At 44.6% G+C, this 22,805-nt stretch overlaps 2 protein-coding genes and 1 long non-coding RNA gene across 7 annotated transcripts in view; 1 reads left to right on the top strand and 2 right to left on the bottom strand.

Annotated features, from left to right (window-relative positions):
- Positions 1 to 22,805, bottom strand: part of LOC146652857 (uncharacterized) — a 134,484-nt gene that overhangs the window by 36,725 nt on the left and 74,954 nt on the right. The window lies entirely within an intron of this gene.
- LOC146652858 (pleckstrin homology domain-containing family G member 3-like) overlaps positions 1 to 22,805 on the top strand; it is a 38,203-nt gene that overhangs the window by 157 nt on the left and 15,241 nt on the right. Inside the window, exons 2-9 of one of the 5 annotated variants that reach the window (XM_085381216.1) lie at positions 1,300 to 1,376; positions 1,539 to 1,590; positions 8,396 to 8,458; positions 9,538 to 10,010; positions 16,449 to 16,558; positions 17,195 to 17,264; positions 17,348 to 17,394; positions 17,514 to 17,664. In XM_085381216.1, coding sequence (XP_085237342.1) covers positions 1,542 to 1,590; positions 8,396 to 8,458; positions 9,538 to 10,010; positions 16,449 to 16,558; positions 17,195 to 17,264; positions 17,348 to 17,394; positions 17,514 to 17,664 — 963 coding nt within the window. In that variant the 5' untranslated portion in view covers positions 1,300 to 1,376; positions 1,539 to 1,541. Of the gene's footprint in view, positions 1 to 1,299; positions 1,377 to 1,538; positions 1,591 to 6,926; positions 7,223 to 8,395; positions 8,459 to 9,537; positions 10,011 to 16,448; positions 16,559 to 17,194; positions 17,265 to 17,347; positions 17,395 to 17,513; positions 17,665 to 22,805 lie in introns of those variants that run through there. The other 4 variants (XM_085381217.1, XM_085381218.1, XM_085381214.1 and 1 more) reach the window with 4 other exon arrangements.
- Positions 10,835 to 15,109, bottom strand: LOC146652859 (uncharacterized). The gene is made up of 3 exons (XM_085382609.1): positions 14,869 to 15,109; positions 13,225 to 14,584; positions 10,835 to 10,879 (listed from the first exon to the last, which is right to left on the bottom strand). The coding sequence occupies exons 2-3, from the start codon at positions 13,942 to 13,944 to the stop codon at positions 10,835 to 10,837; spliced, it is 765 nt and encodes a 254-aa protein (XP_085238735.1). The 5' UTR covers positions 13,945 to 14,584; positions 14,869 to 15,109.

Genomic DNA, 22,805 nt, shown 5'->3' with positions numbered 1-22,805 from the left:
TTTGGCTCACAAACTCCTCCGGGAGCAGCTCCGAGTCCTGCCAGGGCTCCGGGTCACTCTCCAGGCTGTGCTCGCGGAAGTGTTCTGCCTCAGAGGAAGAGCCCGGGCTCAGCTCAGATCCTCTTCATCACAGCAAAGGCACGTAGCGTGTGGGTGGGATTCTCAGTCATAAGTCCGTTAGGAAGTCTTCACATTTAAAGATGAGCTGATCAACGCAAATCGTATTACAGACACTCGGGGGTGGGGGTATGATGAGGGCGGGGGCACCTCAAATCTATGGCACCGCGTCTCCTCTGGATGTTTCAACTTTTACAGCTGTCGGTCGGAGCAGTCAGACCAGGGAGCAAGTCTGTACTGCGCACAGATTATCGGTCCAGATTAGGCTGTGTGATGAAACACGAGGAGCCGAAAACAAAGATGGGCCCAGGTGTTTGAGAAAAAGTACACGATCAAGTTCAGACATGTTTGTGTTTGCAGAGAAAATCAGAAAACACCAAATTAGACGCCTTTAAACGGAGCTCCGCGCGAAGGAAACAGCCGCGTTGCCCAAGCTTTAATGAGCTCAGATCACAGCTGCTCCTCGCTGGTGCCTTTTTTTCTTTATGTTTGGTTGTTTGTGTTTGTTTCATAAACACTTTGAGCTTTTGTTCATCTAAAGGTTATAAACAGCAAAACTTTATTCAAATCAGGCTTACCTGGAAAACCATGACAGGAAAGTCGACCAGTGCGCGTTCATGTGTTGCCATGGAAACCATCCAAGGTTCATACCTGCGCAGTGCCGCAGTCTGCACGTGCTCTGTCTCTTTGCCTGAGGAATGAGACTTTTTCTTTTTTTTAATCATTTTATTAATGAATTATTTCTGATGAATAACTTAGATTCATCAAATCAACCAAATCCAATAACTGAAATTAGCTGAAAGACTTCAGATTAAATTATTAAAATTTTCATTTATTTTTGTAGGAATTGTAAGAGTAAAAATTTGAATTCATTGAATACATACATTTCTAAATCCTGGGTTTTTTTCCACACAAGTCATTTTGTTAACCTAAGAAATGACAAAGTCATTAATTAAATTATTTACTATATTATATTTTGTTTAAATTATTTTTAATTGAATTTGTTGGTGTTTATGTTCATATTTGAGTTTGTGGACAGTCAGATGAGCAGTAAAAATAACAACTGTATTAAGTTTGTGAACAGGAAGCTTCAAAAGCTTTATACATAAAATCATCACACAGGAATCAGTGGATGCATCACAGGTGAACTCTGAATCGTGTCACTTCCTGATGTCTATGCAGGTTTCTGTCGGTCCAGTTCTTCAGTCCTCACTCTGCTCGGTTTCTGTTTTGCCTTCATCATCACTCTGCACACTCAGGTGAGTCTGATCACATGACCTCCTCCATCACCAGATGATGCACGTACTGACTGCTGCCGCTTATGTTAAACAGCTGAAGGTCTTCATCAGTCTCCTGTGTGTGTGTGTGTGTGTGTGTGTGTGTGTGTGTGTGTGTGTGTGTGTGCACGTGGATGCTTGCAGGTGATGCCTGAAGGATCTCTCTGCTCCTCCTCAGATCTCCCCATGGATGAAGGTAAGACGCTCTTCCTATTCCTCTTGGACCCTGGTTTTAGTTCTGACTTAAATTATGAGCTCCCTGAACGCATCTGGACTTCCCGTTCTGTAGGGGCACTCTCTGGAGCTGCTCCAGTTGGCAAAAACTTTATTTAAGTTGTAGAAGGGTGTCCCTGTGAGACTCCCTCAGGTGGACCTGAGGACTATCTGCTGGTCCCGGTTCTGGTCCCAGTCCTGATTCTGGTCCTGGTCAACCACAGATGAGTCTTTGTTGGCGAGAGTGGATGTGAGGTGTCTTTCTTCTGCGTGCTGGAGCGAGCTGGCGGCACTGTTGGAGGACAAAGGCTGTCTGTCCTCAGAGTGACGTCAGGCCTGTTGTTTCCTGTTTGCACGCACACGAAGCTGCAATTGAACGCTGCGTCCTTCGAGGCGCGGTGCTCCGATTTGCAGGAGAGCAAAAAGTGAAAAAGCAGAAGCAAGATTAAAATCAGCCACGTTCACAAACAACAAACATCCACCGACTCATGATAAAAAGAAAATAAACATCAATAATAAAAACAAATCTTTTAATAATTAATTTAATGACTGTAAACAATAACATAAAAACCTGAGAATGAAGAACACTGAATGTACAAAATTACAGTTCGCAAAGTAAAAGTATTAAAATGAATTGAAAAAGTGAAAAAAAATAAATAAAAAAACATAATAACATAAATAAAGGTCCCACATAAATAAAAAGAAAAAATAACTGAAATAATTATAATAAATAATTAAAACATTTAATATATTTTTTAATATTTACAATAATCTGATTTTCAATAATATAACAAATAAAATAAATAAAAAATTAGAGTGATGTTTCTAAAACTAAACCTGAACAAAGAGAAATGAAAGAGACTGTGTGTGTGTGGGTAAGGGTGTGTGTCTTTGTATAAACAGTTACTTATGAGGACCAAAACGGTTGTCCCCATGGGTTTGAAGACATTTTTGAGACTCAGAATGCAGTTTTAGTGTCAGGGTTATGATTAGGTTTAGGCAGGAAAACATTATGTCAATTAGATGTCCTCATTAAGCTATCAAAATGAGACGTGTGTTTGTGTGTGTGAGGGCAGGTCAGTCACCAGCACGTGGCATCTGGTGCTCCACGTTACTCTGAGCCTAATTAGATTAGGCTCCACCCCCTGGCATCAGGGTGGCAGGTGGATCAGTGAGACCTGGCAGTCCTGAAGAGACTCGGTCTGGAGACATCCTCTTTTGGGTTCTGCTTCTCGCTCCCTTTAAGGTAGGCTGGGATTCTAGAGTTTCAGCACAAATCTCAGGTGTTTCTGCAAGTGAAGGGTGAAGTGCTGAGAGATGTTTTTTTTGCAGAGGTGACTCAGCTTTTTGTGTAGGAATCTGGTCTCTGACTTGGATCAGCTGTAGAAACAACTGTGTGAAGGTTACCTTTCTGTTTAACAGCCACTCAAATCACTCCGTGTAGGAGCAGCAGGTAGAAAACATGCTGATTAAACCTGATTGTGTGATTCAAACCAGTTGAATGTGGCAGCCATGCCCCAGAGCATCATGGGAACTGAAGTCTCTAGATTCAGTCTGCCGAGTAGTTCTTATTGATTATTTTTGATCCCAGCAGGAGGTGTGTGTGTGTGTGTGTGTGTGTGTGTCAGACTTGAACATGATCTCAAGTCACCTGCCTCTTAATCACTATGGGAACCAGCTGATGTGTTGCATAAGATAGGTGGTGGGGTTATCGCGATGACATCATCATGCTGCTTTGTTTAAACTGGTTTGAGGCAGTTCTGGTCCACACAGGACTGGTTCAGACTGGCTCCTGTGTGTGAGGAGGTGAAGTTTGGAGTCCGGCTGTTCGCACTCGCTGGATCTTACTGACGTGCTCTGAGGTGGAGAAACTACAACGTACTTCAGCACATCGTTGCTACTCTGAGGTCAGAGTTCATGACAGCACTCTGAGAATCAGACTGAACGGGTACGACTGCTTGGAAGGACTTCACGGGAGAAAGCCTCTCCTCTGTGAAAGAACAGGGCAGCACAGCTGCACCTGAACAGAGCCCAGAGGAACAGACATAACCAGAGTGCAGGTGTTGGTCCATCATGGACAGAATCAAACACCTCAGACCAGCGGTGATGATCAGAGTGGACCATCAACTTCTCTGTAAACACAGTGGAGTAAGCGTGAGGCCGTCTGTCCCACAGCTCTAACTCAGAGAGCTGTGCATGTTCATGTTCATGAAACGCTGGTATGAACATGTGCTAGCTGCTGTCTGTCAGACCTCAGTGTGTGTGCAGCAGGTTTGTCTCCGTGGACGACTGACCTAAATACTCATACATGAATAAACTAGAACATCAGAGGAGTTCTTCAATAACAGAAACCCTGAGCACGGTAATCACTGAAAGCCTCATCACAGTGTGAAACATCAACATTTACCCAGATTATTAAAAACGGGAGAAGTGAGTGACGACTGGCCACAAGGCTCACCGACATCAGCTAAGAAAAACACGTCAAATAAAGCTGTTTGTCAGCAGGTGTGAGTCTGAGTAACAGGTAACGTGAGGCCAGTAGTCCTGGGCGTACCTGAGAGTATGGCCACTGTGCGGAATATAGTTTATACTTTGCTGGTGTTTTAAAGTGAGCTCACCTGTGCAGATTACAGTGGCTCAGGTCCACAGTGTTCAGCTCTGCTTCTCCTGTTGTTGTTTCCAGTGTGTAATCTGTGATGGATTAACTCACAACTTTAATCCCCATTACTCCAGATTAACACACACACGCCTCCAGCTGAGGAAACATGCTTATCAATAAGGAGATGATTAATCTGTAGGTGTAAATGTCACTGTACTTGTTCATTGTGCAGCTGCTGATCGATCACACCGACAGATTATAGATTTTGTTTCCGTGCTTGTGGTCGGGGTTCAGGAGGTGAAAGGAGCTTATGGGAAACGAGGGGTTATTCCTGTTAGAATGAGGCATTCGAGGTGTGCAGGAACAATGACGCTCCACGTTAATCCTACTCTCTTCCCCGCAGAGGGAGAAGATGCTTTGTTTACCTGCTGTTTGACTCAGCACTCTGACAGGAAGTGATGCATATCCTCAGACACCACTTCCTAAGTTATTGTGTGAAAGCAGCCAATCATGAGTCATCTCAGATGTCAGATTTTTTTTTATAAACCAGTAAAACAAAGTACTGAGTGTTACATTAGGAAATATTTTAACAGGAAACATCAGAGGATCTTGGACTGAACCCTGTGGAACGCCACACGTGAGACAGATTTAGCCAGTCAGCTCTTCAGCTTCCTGTACTGTGTTCGTCTGCAGATTAAAAAAAACCTAATCAAAATAAAAATAACATATCAGGAAACTAAGGTTTTTAGTTGATGTTGACTAGTGCAGCAGCAGCACCCCTGCTGTCTGAACTCACACATTTTTCTTTCATCACAACAAACAATAAAAAGTTTTAGTACTTTGGGCTGAAGCTGTGTGAGGTTTGAAGGATCTTTAGGAAGATCAGATCTGGTTCCTCTAAAAGAGGATAAGCTGCACAGATCAGGACCTTCAACGTGATGAATGCTTCACTCACTGTTTCCTCTCACACATGTTTCTTGTATGATACAAACCGTAACTCTGCCGTTCACGACTCACAGTGTCACACTTCTTGCAGCACTGATCTGTTCCTGTTCCTGATATTTTGTCCACCCCTGCTGGTTACAAGTGGCGTGTGTCTGTGGCATCATGGCGAGACACTGTGGTTAAACGGCTCCGTTGTGTCTCAAGAACAGTTGGCCATTATTCCCCCCCCCCCCCCGAGACGCTTCAGGACACAAACGAACAGACCGAAACAAAATGGAGGAGCAGGAGGTGGAGGAATAAAAACATTCAAACTGGAGCTGAGCCATCAATGTCAGTGAAAGTAAGACACATCTCAGCTCTGACCTCGCTGAGCTGAAGGAGCGACAAGGAGAAGATGATGTCCAATTATTCATAGCTACGCAGCGTGCTGGAGAGGACGAACGTGACTCGGATCATGTAAATGTTCATTCAAAGCATTTCCATTTCCATAATATGTTTTGAATTTTCACACCCTAAACGTCTCGTGGCTGCAGGGACGTTTGATTCATGGAAACGCTGTGAATCGCTGTGTTTCCATTCAGCATCTGCTGATCAGGGTTTGTGGTTACTTCAGGTCAGCTGGGAAATGGAGGGGATAATAATAATAATAATAATAATAATAATGGATTGCATTTACATAGCGCTTTTCTGGGCACCCAAAGTGCTTTATAATTCTGACTGACCTGATTTTTGTTTCTGAGAGAAATGAGAGCCACATAGGAGGACATTTGTTTTAAATTTTGATAGAACAGTGGCAGTATACTGTCTTCGTAACTGGATATCAAGCCCTTGTAGAGCAGAATGTATTATTTTGGTCTAGACATCCCACAAATGTGATGTCCACATATGTGGACGCCAGTTCCTAGCAGGTTAAGACAGAGCTCCGTTTGTATTTGAAATGAAACCACACTCAGTGATGTCTTTCAGGCTCCATCCCCAGTAAACATGTGACTCTTTAAAATGAAATAAAAGAGGACCTAAAATAAATGATGATGCTAATAAAGTTTTTTATGAACAGAAACGGATGACATCAGTGATGAGTTCAGGTGCAGCTGGGTAATCTTCAGACTGCAGTTCAGGTCCCATTGAACAGAGCTGAAGAGAAAGTGTGTGAGGAGGCGCAGAGGAAGGCACTCAGTCGAGTACAGTGATTAAAGTTGTCCAGAGGGGCAGGGCCAACCTGCAAGCGACGAGTAAATCGGAGCCGACGGCGAGGTTGCCGTGGTTCTGCCGTGTTGTTGTGTTGCTGCCTGTGTATCTGTTTCCGTAATGTTGTGTTTTGTGATGTCTTGATGCTGCCTGTGTGTCTGTGTTGTTGTGTGTCTGTGACTGTGTTGTTTATGTCTGTGTTGTTGTGTGTCTGTTTTGCCATGTTGCTGCCTGTGTCCGTGTTGTTGTGTCTGTGTTGCTGCATGTCATCATTAAATCGTGAGCTCTTGTGTTTGTTCAGATGTTTCTGATCAGATCCCGAGTCTCTGTGGTTGCTCGGTAACGCCCTCTAGTGTATTTCTGGCTCATGTCAGGTCAGTTTGTAGCTCCTCCCTCTGCTAGCGTTTCTTTGTGATTCTTTTTTTTTTTAAATATTTTTTTATTCATTTGAACCCAAACAGAGAGGAGGAAGGACCTTCATCTTCCTCACTTTTTAAATCTTTTCCTCCCCTCAGCAACTCCTCCTGCTGTCTGCCCTTTCTCCTCCTCCTGTAACTCCTCCTCCTCCTCCTCTTCCTCCTCATGTTTCTGTTCAGCTCTGCAGTCACAGTTTACAGATGTGGGGCATTCAGGGCACTTTAGAGCTGCAGGAAAACTCAACCTCTTCTCTTTCATCCGCTTTTTGTTTTTGAGGACGTTTGTTGAGCCCAGCGTTCAGGTTCAATGGGGTATCAGAGGAGCATGTGGCGCAGTCTGACTGGAGGAGGAGGAGGCGATGTAGCTGTGGTCAGGTGTTTCTGCTCAGAGAAACAGGTGAAGATCTCTTTCAGGAGTGTGGAGGAGGATCGGCGGCTCAGACGAGTGTTTGTGCGCCGCTGGTTTGGTGAGTCGCCGTCAGATGGTCCCTGAAAATCTCAGACTTTTTTCCTGATGCAGCATTTTGGATGGAGTGAGGTCTCAGAGACTGTTTTCTAGTGTCAGAGGTTTGAATAAAGCTCATTAGTGTTAAAGCTATGAGCGGAGTGGATAATTTATTTATTTATTTATTTATTTTTAAACAAACACGTTTTTCTTCACAGGTGTTAAACGGAGCAGGTGAAGAGGTTTCAGATGTTTTCAGCACATTTCTCTCCTGTTTGTTTGAGTTTTTATTCTGGTTTCAAACTCTGGTCAGGGTCCTAGAAAAGCTGCTCTTCCTGTTGGTCCAACGGTTGCAGAGGTCAAAGGTCAACCCTGTGTGTGTTTGAAGGTGTTTGAATGTAAACTCTGAGCTGTGACTGGCCCACCAGGCCTCATATCACATCCATAAACTCACTCCCTTCCTGTCTGGTGAGTAAACGCCTCCCTGGCTGCAGAATGGCAGGAAGCCAAAGAGCTAACGGACTAGTGTGTGTGTGTGTGTGTGTGTGTGTGTGTGTGTGTGTGTGTGTGTGTGTGTGTGTGTGTGTGTGTGTGTGGCTGTTTTCATTCAAACACGCACTCCTCCTCCCCTCCTTCTCCTGTGTTCCCTCTCAAGGAGGATTTGTGTTTTGGCTTCTGAGATTCCTGTCATGTGGGAGGAAGTGAACACAGCGTGAAACCCTCCGGCTGAGCTGCTCTTCGGAGCCGGAAGAGGTCCGTCTGATCCTCCCGCTGAAAGTCCTGCAGGGTTAATTTACTTCACCCACAGCTTCACATTAAAGGCTTTTAACTGACTTTTATTCTGAAGGAAATTCAGGAAACTGTGTTTGTGTCTGAGTTTGTTGAGTATTGGACAGAGGATCCGTTTGAAATGATTCAGACCTGAGCTGCTGTTGTGTTCAAGTGCAGTTTGTAATGTGTGTGCAGCGAAGCAGAGAGGACAGGTCCGAAAGCTGGTTACCCCCTGCCTTTGTGTGCCTGCTTTTCCACCTGTTGGGGAGCATGCTCTGTCTGTGTTCTGAAGTCAGGTTTGATAGTTCTGTGCATGTTTAATGGGAACATCAGAGACGGTGGCAGCAGGAACTTCCTGTCTGAGGAGCGCTCTGCTGTCCTACTGTTGTCGTCCACATGTTGAATGTGTGTGTCTGTGTCTCAGGTGGACTGTCGGTGTCGCTGCTCTTCAGATATTTAGCCAAACCCTCAGAGGACTGGTTAGCCGGTACGTGCGCCAACCAAATCTCTCAGTATGCGATTCCAAGAAATCTGTCAATGAAGCTAAACCAATTAATCAAAAAGGAATCAATGACTATCGCTGATCTGCTACATGCTGATTTCACTGAAAGAGTCTGTGGGAACCTGCTGTGATTGGCTGGCTGGACCATGCTTGAACACCTGATCCGAGAATCTGGTTACATACATGAAACACGAATGTGTAGCTTCCACTTTCTCACAGTGTCATACCTGTAAACATCTGCCAGCATCAGCAAGTAACTGCACAGCAGCCATGTTGTTATTGTCATGATGATATCATGAAACTCATCCTAAAGGATAAAACAGCACAAATAAGACAGCTAGCAGCTACACCCATCTGTGTAACCATGCACCTGTAAGTCATAGAGGCCACGCCCCTGATAATGCAAACTCTCAGTCTTCATACACTAAACAGGTGAGTTATTGACTACAGGTGTTTTGAAGATAGATCAAAGTGTTTTTTACAGGCTGTAAACATGTTTATGTTAATATGGGAGTCAATGGGGACTAACTCACTGCTGCCTATGCTGGACACCAGAGGAACTATAGGTCGATGGAAGAAATGGGCGTTTGAGGCGTTTCACTTTGAAACTCCCGGAGCTCGAACCACCTGATGAGTCAGTTCCTGAACATTTGATTCCCAGCCAAGCAGCCCGCATGTACATGTTGAAATGTTGCTCATTCGTTCAGTTGCTTCACACAGTACAAACTGTTTCTTCACTGTAAAAACATCTAAACACATTTGGATTCCTGACATTCCTCAGGTGTGGTTAATAGGCCACAACCTGTCCAGATGTTTGCAGCTGTGGATGTGAGGCGTGAGTGTTTCCTCAAAGTGAATTCAGACTCCAGGACCAAAATAACACACTGCTTTATCTGTCTTTGCGGACAAACATTCATCATGTTCTAACTTCTCCTTACACAAGCTTTTATTGTGAAACTCTGCTCTCACTCTGACAGTGGAAAAACCTCAGTGCTTTTATTGTGAAAGGTGATGATGTAGAAGTTTGCTATCAGTGACATCATCTCTCTCCCTCCCCTCCTCAGAGTCCCCCCGCCTGTCCACCGCCTCCATCAGCAGCGATGAGCGTGCTCCATCGTCCACACCCTCCGACTCCTCCGACCTGCTGGCATCTTACCGGCGCCCCGTGAGCCTGATCTCCACTTTGTCCTCCGGGTCTGGATCTTCCAGAGACGACAACCTTGCGCTGCCTTCATCTATCACCAGCTCCTCCTCGGACCCTGACATCAACCTTAACCTGAGCCCCGAGGAGGTCGCTGCAGACCTCCAGGGGTCGAGCCCCCAACCCAACAGGAAGGGGCGGAGCTTCATTCACAACAAAAACAACAACAACAAAGACTGGAAGGCGAGTCGTACCTTGAGCCGCCGGCAGCCGGCTTCACCGTTTATCCGCGCCAGCATGGCGCCCAACCCTCAGCTGACCTACCTAGACCGCGTCGTCATGGAGATCATCGAGACAGAGAGGATGTACGTGAGAGATCTGCGCATGATCGTGGAGGTGAGTTACCTAACTGCGTGACCCTATAGGTGTCATGGTAACAGGTGTGGGCTCTACGGGCTCAAATTTTTCACTGATGTGGATGGTTGGTCATTGTGGTTGCCTAGGTAGCCACCTGTCCAACCATATCCTTTATTCTCATTGGTAGTTTAACTCAGTACCACCTCCTGAGTTCCTGGAATTCTGTTGCCGAATACCTGGAACATCGATCGCTGCTCGCTAGCGGCGGGTTCAGGACGAGTCAAGTTTGCTTTGATCACGCTCGCTGATGGTTTGACGCTTTATCCTGAAACTATCTCTAAAGTAACTTCAGGCGCTAAGCTTTTCTCTGAAAGTCTAGTCTGTGATCTCATGAAAACACCTGGATGTCCACAGAGGGTGGCGGTGGATGATCCCAGGATCATTTCCATGGTGTAGAACATGAAGTAGAAACACTTCCATCCTTGGCGTCTTATTTTCAAACGATGATCAGTGACCATGGAGCTGGACAGGGTTTGGTTTTTAAGCTGCTGATGCATGAGCTTCTCATCCTTTAGTTTTAATCTAAACTCACCAAGGTAAAACTGTCTGAACTTCAAACATTTCATTTCTATTCTGAAAGCACTCAGGACAAAAATTGACCCATTTTTCTTAGTCTGAACATTTTGGGCTCGTGAAACATACGCGTTTCCTGAACGCATCTCCACGTACAGAGGACAGCTCGCGGTGTCAGTCGTTACCCCAGCCATGACTCAGTGCCAGACTATAATTAACAAGCTAAGACGTTCTGCAGTGATGGGATTAGCTGCTTATGTAACAGGCTCACCGAGCTGCACGCACCTGTTTCAGTGTCTGAAGTACGACTCAATCAAACCAGGCTGTTTAAAAAACTTAGGAAAACAAAAAACAAACCAGTGAAGGAGCAACGGAAAAACGGAAATACTCTAACAGATATTTATTATGATTTATTTACCAAGGTTTCAGAGAATAACAAAGACCTGTCCTTATAATAAAATAATAACAAGTTTTAGGCTCTAAAAAAGCTCTAAGTGAGATAGAATATGTAATATGAAATCAGTAAACACATCAGACATACGAGTTTTCTCCATTTTTTTTAAATATTTAAAAATCAAGTAAACTCTGACACATTAAACATAAACTGATACACAGATTTTAAAGTTCAGTTTATAAAAATAAACATAATTACGTAATCACTTTTATTTAAAACAATAAATGTGTTTATGTACTTACCTCAATAATAAATACCAAACATATGGAATATATATATATTTAATCAAACAGAAAGATAAGATAAGATAAAACTTTATTAATCCCTCGGGTGGGTTCCTCTGGGAAATTCAGTTTCCAAAAGCACAGCACCGACAGAAGTTACAGTTACAGAATATTATATATATATGTGTGTATGTATATATATATATATATATATATATATATATATATATATATATATATATATATATACATATACACTCAACAAAAATATAAACGCAACACCTTTGTTACTGCTCCCATTCCCCATGGGATGGACGTAGAGACCTAAAATTCATTCCAGATACACAATATAACCATCCCTCCCAAACAGTGGTCACAAATCAGTCCAAATGTGTGGTAGTGGGCACATCTGTTATATTGAGATAATCCATCCCACCTCACAGGTGTGCCACATCAGGATGCTGATCGGACATCATGAGTAGTGCACAGGTGTACCTCAGACTGCCCACAACAAAAGGCCACCCTGGAATGTGCAGTTTTGTCTCACAGCAAAATGCCACAGATGCCACAAGCAATGAGGGAGCGTGCAATTGGCATGCTGACAGCAGGAATGTCAACCAGATCTGTCGCCCGTGCATTGAATGTTCATTTCTCAACCATAAGCCGTCTCCACAGGCGTTTCAGAGAATATGGCAGCACATCCAACCGGCCTCACAACCGCAGACCTCGTGTAACCACACCAGCCCAGGACCTCCACATCCAGCAGGTTCACCTCCAAGATCGTCTGAGACCAGCCACCCAGACAGCTGCTGGAACAATTGGTTTGCACAACCAAACAATTTCTGCACAAACTGTCAGAAACCGTCTCAGGGACGCTCAACTGCATGCCCGTCGTCCTCATCGGGGTCTTGACCTGACTCCAGCTCGTCGCCGTAACAGACTTGTGTGGGCAAGTGCTCACATTCGATGGCGTCTAGCACGTTGGAGAGGTGTGCGCTTCACGGATGAATCATGGTTCACATTGTTCAGGGCAGATGGCAGCTGAGAATGTCCCAGTTCTTGCATGGCCAGCATACTCACCCATTGACATGTCACCCATTGAGCATGTTCGGGATGTGCTTGACCGGCGTATACGACAGCGTGCACCAGTTCCCACGAATATCCAACAACCTCGCACAGCCATTGAAGTGGAGTGGACCAACATTCCACAGGCCACAATTGACAATCTGATAGACTCCATGCGACGATGTGTTGCACTGTATGAGGCAAATGGTGGTCACACCAGATACTGACCGGTTCTGGGTCCCCAGACCCCCAATAGCACAAAAAACTGCACATTCCAGGGTGGCCTTTTGTTGTGGGCAGTCTGAGGTACACCTGTGCACTACCCATGATGTCAGATCAGCATCCTGATGTGGCACACCTGTGAGGTGGGATGGATTATCTCAATAAAGCAGATGTGCCCACTACCACACATTTGGACTGATTTGTGACCACTGTTTGGGAGGGATGGTTATATTGTGTATCTGGAATGAATTTTAGGTCTCTACGTCCATCCCATGGGGAATGGGAGCAGTAACAAAGGTGTTGCGTTTATATTTTTGTTGAGTGTGTATATATATATATATATATATATATATATATATATATATATATATATATATATATATATATATATATATAAAAAACACCCAGCACGCCCCTGCGGGCGGTTTATCCTTCAAGCTCGGGTCCTCTACCAGAGGCCTGGGAGCTTGAGGGTCCTGCGCAGTATCTTAGCTGTTCCCAGGACTGCGCTCTTCTGGACAGAGATCTCCGATGTTATTCCCGGGATCTGCTGGAGCCACTCGCCTAGCTTGGGAGTCACCGCACCTAGTGCTCCGATTACCACGGGGACCACCATTACCTTCACCCTCCACATCCTCTCGAGCTCTTCTCTGAGCCCTTGGTATTTCTCGAGCTTCTCGTGTTCCTTCTTCCTGATGTTGCTGTCATTCGGAACCGCTACATCGATCACTACGGCCGTCTTCTTCTGTTTGTCTACCACCACTATGTCCGGTTGGTTAGCCACCACCATTTTGTCCGTCTGTATCTGGAAGTCCCACAGGATCTTAGCTCGGTCATTCTCCACCACCCTTGGGGGCATCTCCCATTTTGACCTCGGGACTTCCAGGTTATACTCGGCACAGATGTTCCTGTACACTACGCCGGCCACTTGGTTATGGCGTTCCATGTATGCCTTGCCTGCTAGCATCTTGCACCCTGCTGTTATGTGCTGGATTGTCTCTGGGGCATCTTTACACAGCCTGCACCTGGGGTCTTGCCTGGTGTGATAGACCCCAGCCTCTATTGATCTTGTACTCAGAGCTTGTTCTTGTGCTGCCATGATTAGTGCCTCTGTGCTGTCTTTCAGTCCAGCTTTGTCCAGCCACTGGTAGGATTTCTGGATATCAGCCACCTCCTCTATCTGCCGGTGGTACATACCGTGCAGGGGCCTGTCCTTCCATGATGGTTCCTCGTCTCCCTCCTCTTTCTTGGGTTTCTGCTGCCTGAGGTATTCACTGAGCACTCGGTCAGTTGGGGCCATCTTCCCAATGTATTCTTGGATGTTCGTTGTCTCATCCTGGACTGTGGTGCTGACACTCACCAGTCCCCGGCCCCCTTCCTTCCGCTTAGCGTACTGCCTCAGGGTGCTGGACTTGGGGTGAAACCCTCCATGCATGGTAAGGAGCTTTCTTGTCTTTATGTCAGTGGCTTCTATCTCCTCCTTTGGCCAGCCTATTACCCCAGCAGGGTACCTGATCACGGGCAGGGCGTACGTGTTGATGGCCCGGATCTTGTTCTTACCATTCAGCTGACTCCTCAGGACTTGCCTGACCCTCTGCAGGTACTTGGTGGTTGCAGCCTTTCTAGCGGCCTCTTCATGGTTCCCATTTGCCTGCGGGATCCCCAGGTACTTGTAACTGTCCTCTATGTCTGCAATGTTGCCTTCTGGTAGTTCAATCCCCTCAGTTCTGACTACCTATCCAGTCTTGTTAATGATCTCACTGAGGGGGTTCAGGCCTATGCAGAACAGCAGTGGGGACAGAGCATCTCCTTGGTAGATCCCGCACTTGATGGTGACTTGTGCTATGGGCTTGGAGTTGGCCTCTAGTGTTGTACACCACATCCCCATTGAGTTCCTGATGAAGGCTCTTAGGGTCCCATTGATCTTGTACAATTCTAGGCATTCCAGTATCCAGCTGTGGGGCATTGAGTCATAGGCCTTCTTGTAATCAATCCAGGCAGTGCACAGGTTGGTCAGTCTGGTCTTGCAGTCTCGGCTGACTGTTCTGTCTACCAGTAGCTGGTGTTTTGCGCCCCTGGTATTCTTGCCAATTCCTTTCTGTGTCCCACTCATGTATTGACCCATGTGCCTGTTCATCTTAGCCGATATGATGCCTGACAGGAGCTTCCATGTAGTACTGAGGCAGGTTATTGGTCGGTAGTTGGAGGGGACCGGTCCCTTCTTGGGGTCCTTGGGGATCAGGACCGTCCGACCTTCGGTTAGCCATTCCGGGTGTCTCTCGTTAACTAGCAGCTGGTTCATTTGTGCTGCCAGACGCTCGTGGAATGCAGTCAGCTTCTTTAGCCAGTAGGCGTGAACCATGTCGGGCCCTGGTGCTGTCCAACTCTTCATACTGGAGACCCTTCCTTGGATATCTGCCACTGTGATGGTTACTGGACCCTGTTCAGGGAGGTCGCTGTGGTCTGCCCTCAGATCCACTAGCCACTGAGCATTGCCGTTATGGGTTGCGTCCTTCTCCCATATGCTCTTCCAGTATTGCTCCGTCTCCAGCCTTGGTGGTGCTGTTCTCTTATTATTGTTCCCTTGCCACTGAGAGTACACCTTTGCTGGTTCTGTGGAGAACAGCTGGTTTATTCTCCTGCCTTCTATCTCTCTGGTGTACCTCCTCAAGCGGCTGGCCAAGGCTGTGAGTCTTTGCTTGGCAGTTTCCAAGGCCTCAGGTATGGACAGCTTGCTGTATTTCTTATGCACCTTCTTTGTCGCACCTTTCTGCAACTCCGTTAGTTGGCTAACCTCCCTCCGTGCTACTTTGATCTAGCCTCCTTCTCCATGGAGGGGCTATGTACCCAATCTCGGGTGGGGGTGATGATATCTCCCCCCTGACCTGGCGTCCTGACTCCTCCTTGCCGTAGCATTTGTGTTGTACCTCGTCAATCTCTAGCTGTGAGAGCAGTCGAAGAATCCATAGGTCCGTCATCCTATTCATGTAGCCCCTTCCGCCGGGGTTACTTGCGTAGTAGCATTCCAACAACGATGCCTTCTTGTTCCAGTAGCCCACTTTTCGTCAGGGTGCCCTGGTTCCTCAACACCTGACGCGGACCTTGTTGATCCGGGCGACATCCGAGCCGGCATGCCTTCATATTTATCTGTCTCGCTCATGTCTGCGGTAGGCTCGCTTAGCATAGGGGGTCTAGCCTTAGGACCCTTACTGGATACAGACGCCCCAGGCAGGAATCGAACTTGCGATCCTCTGTTCCAAAGGCGTTCCAAAGGCGTGTAGTCTAACCACTACGCTATCCAGCTGCTAGTGGTACCAGGAGTGAGAGATATATATATATATATATATATATATACACACACACACACACACACACACACACACACACACACACACACACACACACACACACACACACACACACACACACATATATATATATATATATATATATATATATAAAAATACAGAGACATATATAAATAAAATATACGAAGGGGATAAATAGGAATAAAAATAAAGATACAAGTGAATTGCACATTTCAAGTTTGGAGTCTATTGCACCATTGACTATTAACAAAAGTATTGCACAAAAGGTATTGCACAGTGAAGTGAAGAGGCACTACAGCTTAGTTGTTCCCCCCTCCTTTGTCCTCCTGTTTCCCCTCCCTCTCCCCTCCAGAGAGGAGTTAAACAGTCTGCATCTCTGATCAAGCCAGAAGTAATCAGATTACTGTGGTATAGCTCAGTGAGCGTTCAGTCTGCCTCCTGTTGGAGAAATGGAAACATTCCAGTTTATTTTAAAGGGTGTTTTATTTGACGCTGAGCTTTTTAAAAAGTGACCCCTGACCTTTCTGTCACTTCCTCTTATCCTCTTCTTCCCTGCTTGTCTCTTCCTTCCTTCCGTCCACTCTACTAACCTCTCCCTCCTACCCTGCAGGACTACCTGGCTCACATCATCGATCAGTCCGACCAGTCGGATCTGTCGATCCGTCCTGAGCTGGTCTGCGCTCTCTTTGGAAACATCGAGGACATCTACGAGTTCAACAGGTGAAGAAGATAAAGTTTAATGTGTCCGTTATCATAGCACGATATTTTGTCTAAAACGGTTAACGTTGATGTTACGTCTCCCCCATGTCAGCGCTCTCTGTTTCCTGTCGAGGGGTGAGTTTGCTTTGCAGACCGGCGCTGTTCTACTGCACAACATGGAGTGCTCTGTTTGCTGTGACTTTGAGTGCCTTCATGTTTAGGAACGATTCAGCAGGTTAAATATGAACAAACCGTTTCACCCATTTTCACTCCTGAACGGTGCAGCCACAGACGAACACCGTAACACAAACCAGATCGTATATATAAAAATAACCATGACCACCATGATGTCAGCCTTTGGTTTAGTGTTAGTCGAGTCATTCGAGTAGAAGGTAACAGAGACTTTCACTGCATGTCATTCGTCTGCTCTCCTCCCTCCTTCTTGTCTGCCTTCATGGTTAAAGGTAAAAACTCCAAAACATCAGAAGAACATCATGAAATATTAAAATGAGCGTTAGGGTTCAGACTCTGAAGTGAGAACCAAGGAAACTGCTGAAACGAGAGAAAAACTTCAGGTTTCCTTTGGTTTGCTCCTGGTGACATGCAAAGCGTTGTTGTTGCTGGGGTCGCCACGGTGACAGTGTTTCCTGTTCACAGCGAGCTGCTTCAGGATCTCGACCAGTGTGACAACGACCCCGTCGCCATCGCCAGGTGCTTCGTCATCAAGGTGAGACCAGATCTGATTGGATTTGGGTGAGGATGGTTCGTACAAGCAGCGGCTGATAAAACTCTTGGCTTGTTGTATTTCAGAGCGAGTACTTTGACATCTACACACAGTACTGCACCAACTACCCAAAGTAAGCCCTACAGCAGCTGTATTGCTTTCCCATACGTTAGGTTTCGAGCACATTTTAAAAACCTTGTCTCATTCACATTGACCTGTCCACACTTGTCTGTCTCCTCTCTCCTGTTGCAGTTCGGTGGCGGCGCTGACGGAGTGCATGAGGAACAAATCTCTTGCCAAATTTTTCCGGGACCGCCAGTCCTCGCTTAAACGTTCGCTGCCTCTGGGTTCATACCTGCTCAAACCTGTTCAGAGGATCCTTAAATACCACCTGCTGCTACAGGTACCACACCAGCACACCTGACAACCAGTTACACCTGCATCCAAACCTGTAGAAATAGACCAGAGGACTGAGATGAAGCAAATATGTCTAAGGCCACGTTTACATCACATTTCACACGAAGACTCACACGGATTCCCGGAGGATCAGTCAGAGTTAAAGTGTCTTCAGACATTTCCTGGTGTGAAAGCAGAAGTTATCTTCTTAGTTATATTTTTTTTTAGCCAACTAACTGAAAACTATATGAGCAACACATAAGTGAATTTTGAGTGGATATCCACGGTATTTGGAAAAAACTTCCAGATGTGGATGATTCGTTTGGGTTGAGAGTGTTGAAATCTCCCAATTCTTTGAATCTTTGGGCTGAAGGAAGGACAATACTCGGTGTATTTATGCTCAATCAACAATCATTTATTTCCATACAATTCAACACTTAAGAGCATAAGGACCATCATGATGGGGAGACATGCCTGAAGAGGGTCACAGCAAGTCTCAAAATGGTGACGGGTTGCTCAGCTTTTTATAGTCTCTAGTGGCCCCCATCTAGTCGTAAAAGCCAAAACATCACATTCTTTCTCCGTTACAGCGCCTAAGTTATGACCTCGGCAGTTGTTTCTCTGCTTTCTGTAAGGTGGGGGTATGGAATGTGGTCTGTCTATCTCCCCTGTCTTAGACACAGAGTCTCCTTCTCTTCATGATTCAACAATAGAACATGTCAAGAAAACAGTGTAACACATTCCCAGCAGATCAAGGATACAGAGTGATGCACATTTATCTAATGAACTAATATGTGAATATGTTCTGTTAACTCAAAAGTATAATGAGAACTAAACTACATACAGCTCACACACTCTATATTAAAGGGTATAATATGATCTACAGCAGTATTCTAATTCAACTACTTTGATTACATATATAAGGTAACATATAATAACAGAATAATCTAATAATTCCCCCTTTTGATCTCTTAAAAGAGATCACTTATAACATGCACTCCAGCATTGCAAGGTCCAGTTCTTCTTGGTCCTGAGGCCCTCTGTCCCCCTTTAACGGGTGGACCATATGTGGGATGACCTCTGTGTTCACGCAGTTCAGATGCAAGCAAAGTTAGATTTACAACCATAACAGCAGTTACAGATGACACTCCCATCACTCCCCAATTCTCCCACAGCTTTATTTTGGTGCTCCAGTTTTCCACCCCCTTTTTAATGCCCCCTTATACCTTTCAAATGTACTTAGACTAGAACCTCTGTCTAAGGAGCTTTTAACCTTTATTTTTATTGCTGCAGCTACCAGTGTCTTCCAGTTGGGTGATTCTCAGCTTCTTTCTTCGACCTCCGGGGTTAGACCACCCTTTAGTCATTGCACAGTTCTGGGGATTATTCTGCCCCGATTTCAAACAAGGATCTGTGTGTTTTTGGGATCACCGCCGTGTCCCCCTTTTTGCCAAGAGCCTCTCGAACCTCGTTGGTCTGGTGTTCCTGGTTTTCGCCAACCCCTTCATGGTTATTGCTGTGTTTGTGGGATCCATCTTCTCCAGGAGCCCAAACGCCATGACACTTGACCCCAGTTGCTGTCTCGGCAGTCCCTACATCTGTCTCTGCTGTGAAGGGTCCTCACATCTCCGTGTCCCCGTCTGGTGTCTGTTCCTTTCTCTGCAAGAGACAGAAAACCAAACACCTCTCTCCCTAGCCTTGATAATCTAATATTGTTATCCATTGTTGTTCTAATGATTCAAATTTGGTTTAAAATATTATGTTCAGGACTCTCTGACCCAGGGACTTATTCTAATCATAATCTATGTGTATGTAAAAGAAATCAAAAATTAGTGAACCCTTTCTAAGTCTAACACATTATAAGCTTAAGTTTTACCATAGCTAAATTATTAAACACAGAAATAACGTCATAAGATGTTCATAAAACCATTGTTTGATGTTCGGACTCAACTCCCCCTTTTTGACACACTCCCATGTGTCAATTCATTGGAGCTAGACAATTAAAAGAGAAGGTTAGTGTCATCATATCTCAGAAAGTATCAGAAATTCTTCTCTCGAGTACCGTTGCTCCAGCCTTGTCATCCCTGTGGATCTTCAATCCCGAAAATTTCCCTTCTCCTCATGTAATGAAGTCTGTCATCCTTCCATGCCCTGGTAACTGGTCCATCCAGAGCTGTAACATTTTGAAATGTACATACAACAAGCCAAACCACACCTTGGTCACACCAAGCCTTTTCTACCCTGAAGATGTCCAACGCCATCTTAGTCTGGACCAGGGTTGTAATAGTTTTGCAATTTTCATTAGTTTTTATTTTTATTTAGCTTCGACTTCAGATTTTCAATTTTATATCAGTTTTAATCAGTTTTTACCAATTGTTTGCTAGTTTAGTTTAGTTTTGATTAGTTTCAGTTATAGTTTTAGTTGTGTCTACAATAATTAAGTGTAGCAAAATCCCAGTCCCATCATATCAGTCATGCTCTTGTGCTTATCCTTGGGTATTGTGACTATTAACTCTTGCAGCACCGGGTGCTCCTAGTTTTGGTTCAAGTGAATTTATAAACTTTGTGAAGGGAATTGACTCCTCTGCACACTGGAATAAACATAATCAACATGATCCACATTTTACTGCGTGTTATTTCACCATCTTATTGATTCAAATGCTCCATCCTTATGTGGTTTGCGACATTATGTTTATCCACTCTGTCTCTAAATGTTTGAAGAATTTTCAAGTTTGGGGTCAAATTTTGAGAATTTGACCATAAGTGAAAGTTATGGTGTTATCACCCCCCTTCGGGGCTTACCTTTCCCAGTTTTGATGATATTCCTCCCTATTCTTTGCAAATACCCCCTGTTGGTGGCGAGAAACTGTTGGTGTGGTCAAGTGGGTGCTATAGAAACAAAAGCTCAGGACAGAACAGTTATCAGTCATGTACTTCATACAAATTTTGCATATATTGAATTTCATATTGATCCTCTGAGTGTAATGGTACATTTTAATTTGAATTTATCAAAACTAAACACAATAGGTTTTCTTTCTTTACTTTGCTCTTGTTCTTTTTCAGTATCAAATGTCCCTGTCGATTATATTCTACTTTTAATAACTTACTATTTCAAGCGAGAACCTAAATCACGTGGCCCAATGTTTGTTATTGCATATCTCTATTCTGAATGTGGCAAGTCATTCATAGGTATTGTTAAAGCTTTGGCGATTTTCCTCTATAAAATTTAATTAACTTTTTACAGTGGCCTGCTATGGTTAATAATAACATATTCCAGTCATGAGTGATATCAAACGTTTTTCTCCACTGTAGCATTTGGCATTCCCAATAATATAACATGATACCTTAATCAAAACACAGCTAATATAGCACAGTTTTCTTAATGCAAACATCAGTAACTCAAAATCAGCAACCAAAGTGTTAAGTCTGCAGTTCATACTCATGTGAAGCTACAGTCTCCTCCTCCAGTCTCTCTTATCCTCCTGCTCCTGAAAAAACAAAACAAAGCGAAGCATCCACCCTTCTCTTGTCCGCTGGGTGAATTGTTTATTGGCATTTATTAATGCTAAAGTGGGTGCAGTCATTGTCTCAGTATCAAGTCAGTCAAAACTTTTAGTCGTCAGTCCATCACAGTCCATTCACATGCATACCTCCATACACATTCATACCAGATGTTGCTGATAATGGAGTCTCACGCGCAACCTATTCGAGCATCCATCACCAGCAAGATGACGTCATCATTTTAAAGGAAAACAATTCTTTGTTCTTTTGTTCTGGATTGACTCGCTGCAATCCTTTTAGACTCAGGACTCATATGATCAGTGTCCCATATAAGTGAATTTCTCCCAAGCCAATTACAATCATGGAGAGACACACTTTGCAACTGTTTTTATAAGAATATTTCATAGCGCTTTAAATTTCAATCTTTCAGGCCTGGTTTAAAGAGCTGATTGTTAAATCATAAACTCACAAAATATCAACATATCACCACCGGTGGATCACACTTCTCAGATTTTCTTATCTCAGTGCACTGTAACAAAAACGAAAACAGACATAACCAACAAAATACTACTAAAATAACACAAAACTAGGGCCCGTTGCAGACATGTCCAAGCATAAAACTATCCCTCTCTCGCTTACGAGAAAGAACACAAGCCAAAGCTCACTGATAAAATCAAGCTAGCGCTAAGCAAAACCAAAAAAATCAACCAGAAATTCACAGGAACGTTTTGCTTCCTGCCGGGACAATATTGTGTGGGAATGAGAACCTTTTGTTCCTCCTTGAATTAAATCTCAATCACAGAAAATGCCGTACTCCAACCTAAACTTACACTATTAATTCATCATTTTCACTCTGTGCCACTGTTCCTCATCAGGGCTGTGTGGAGCACAGCAAAGAATTCAGTCAAGGCCTTGAGCCACAAACAGACATCACGCACAGACATTGTTTTCCTAACCAAACCGTTTTAGACCTTATTCCTAAAATCTACATAAATGCCCTCTGAGTGACATATAACACATTCTAAGTAATCAATGGTAATCAATGGCTCCTCATAAAAATTATGCATTGGGATGTTTGTGTGCAGCATTTTGCATATCAGCATAAGCAAAGCATTCTTCATTGCATCAGCGTGTATGTGTGTGTGCGTGTGGATCACTCTTCATTGCACAAGCGTGTGTATGTGTATGTGTGTGCATCACTTCTCAGTGAATCATCATTCCAGTGTGTGTGTGTGTGTGTGTGTGTCATTTCTCACTCAATCAACGAGTGCACGTGTTCATGTGTGTATTTCACTTCATTCTGAATCTGTGTGTTTGTAGACGTGTGTGTGTGTGTGTGTTTCTCTTCATTCTGAGTCAGTGCATGTAGATGTGTGTGTTTGTGTGGGTGTTCGTGTTCATCACTTTCCTGTTCTGGTGTTCTGGGTAAACCACGGCCTGAAGCATGCCCTGGGGTCCTGCCCTCCTCCTTTTCAGTCTGTTTGCGACCATTGCTGTTGCTGCTGCTCAAAGTTCAGTCCGTCCTGGTTCTGACCCCAATTGGGGCAGTCCTTTCTCCAGTGTCCATGCTCACCGCAGGTGAAACCTGCATCTTCTCCTGTGTTTTTTGTCCATTCTGAGGTGCCTTCTGTCCTCAGTTACTCCTTC

The sequence above is a fragment of the Rhamphochromis longiceps genome, linkage group LG15, assembly GCF_057381845.1.
Source record: "Rhamphochromis longiceps isolate RC_006_pf linkage group LG15, R_longiceps_female_GT1.1, whole genome shotgun sequence".
Classification (NCBI taxonomy): domain Eukaryota; kingdom Metazoa; phylum Chordata; class Actinopteri; order Cichliformes; family Cichlidae; genus Rhamphochromis; species Rhamphochromis longiceps.
The sequence above is the reverse complement of the archived record's forward strand: the minus strand, read 5'-3'. Positions and strand labels throughout refer to the sequence as shown.

What these genes read in the sequence shown, in the direction of transcription:
- LOC146652859 (XM_085382609.1), bottom strand. Translation starts at nt 13,944, where the DNA reads ATGCATGGAGGGTTTCACCCCAAGTCCAGCACCCTGAGGCAGTACGCT. An exon ending in CCGTAGTGATCGATGTAGCG is followed by an intron (nt 10,880 to 13,224) that starts GTTCCGAATGAC and finishes TGTTTTCCTAAG; the next exon opens with TTTTTTAAACAGCCTGGTTT.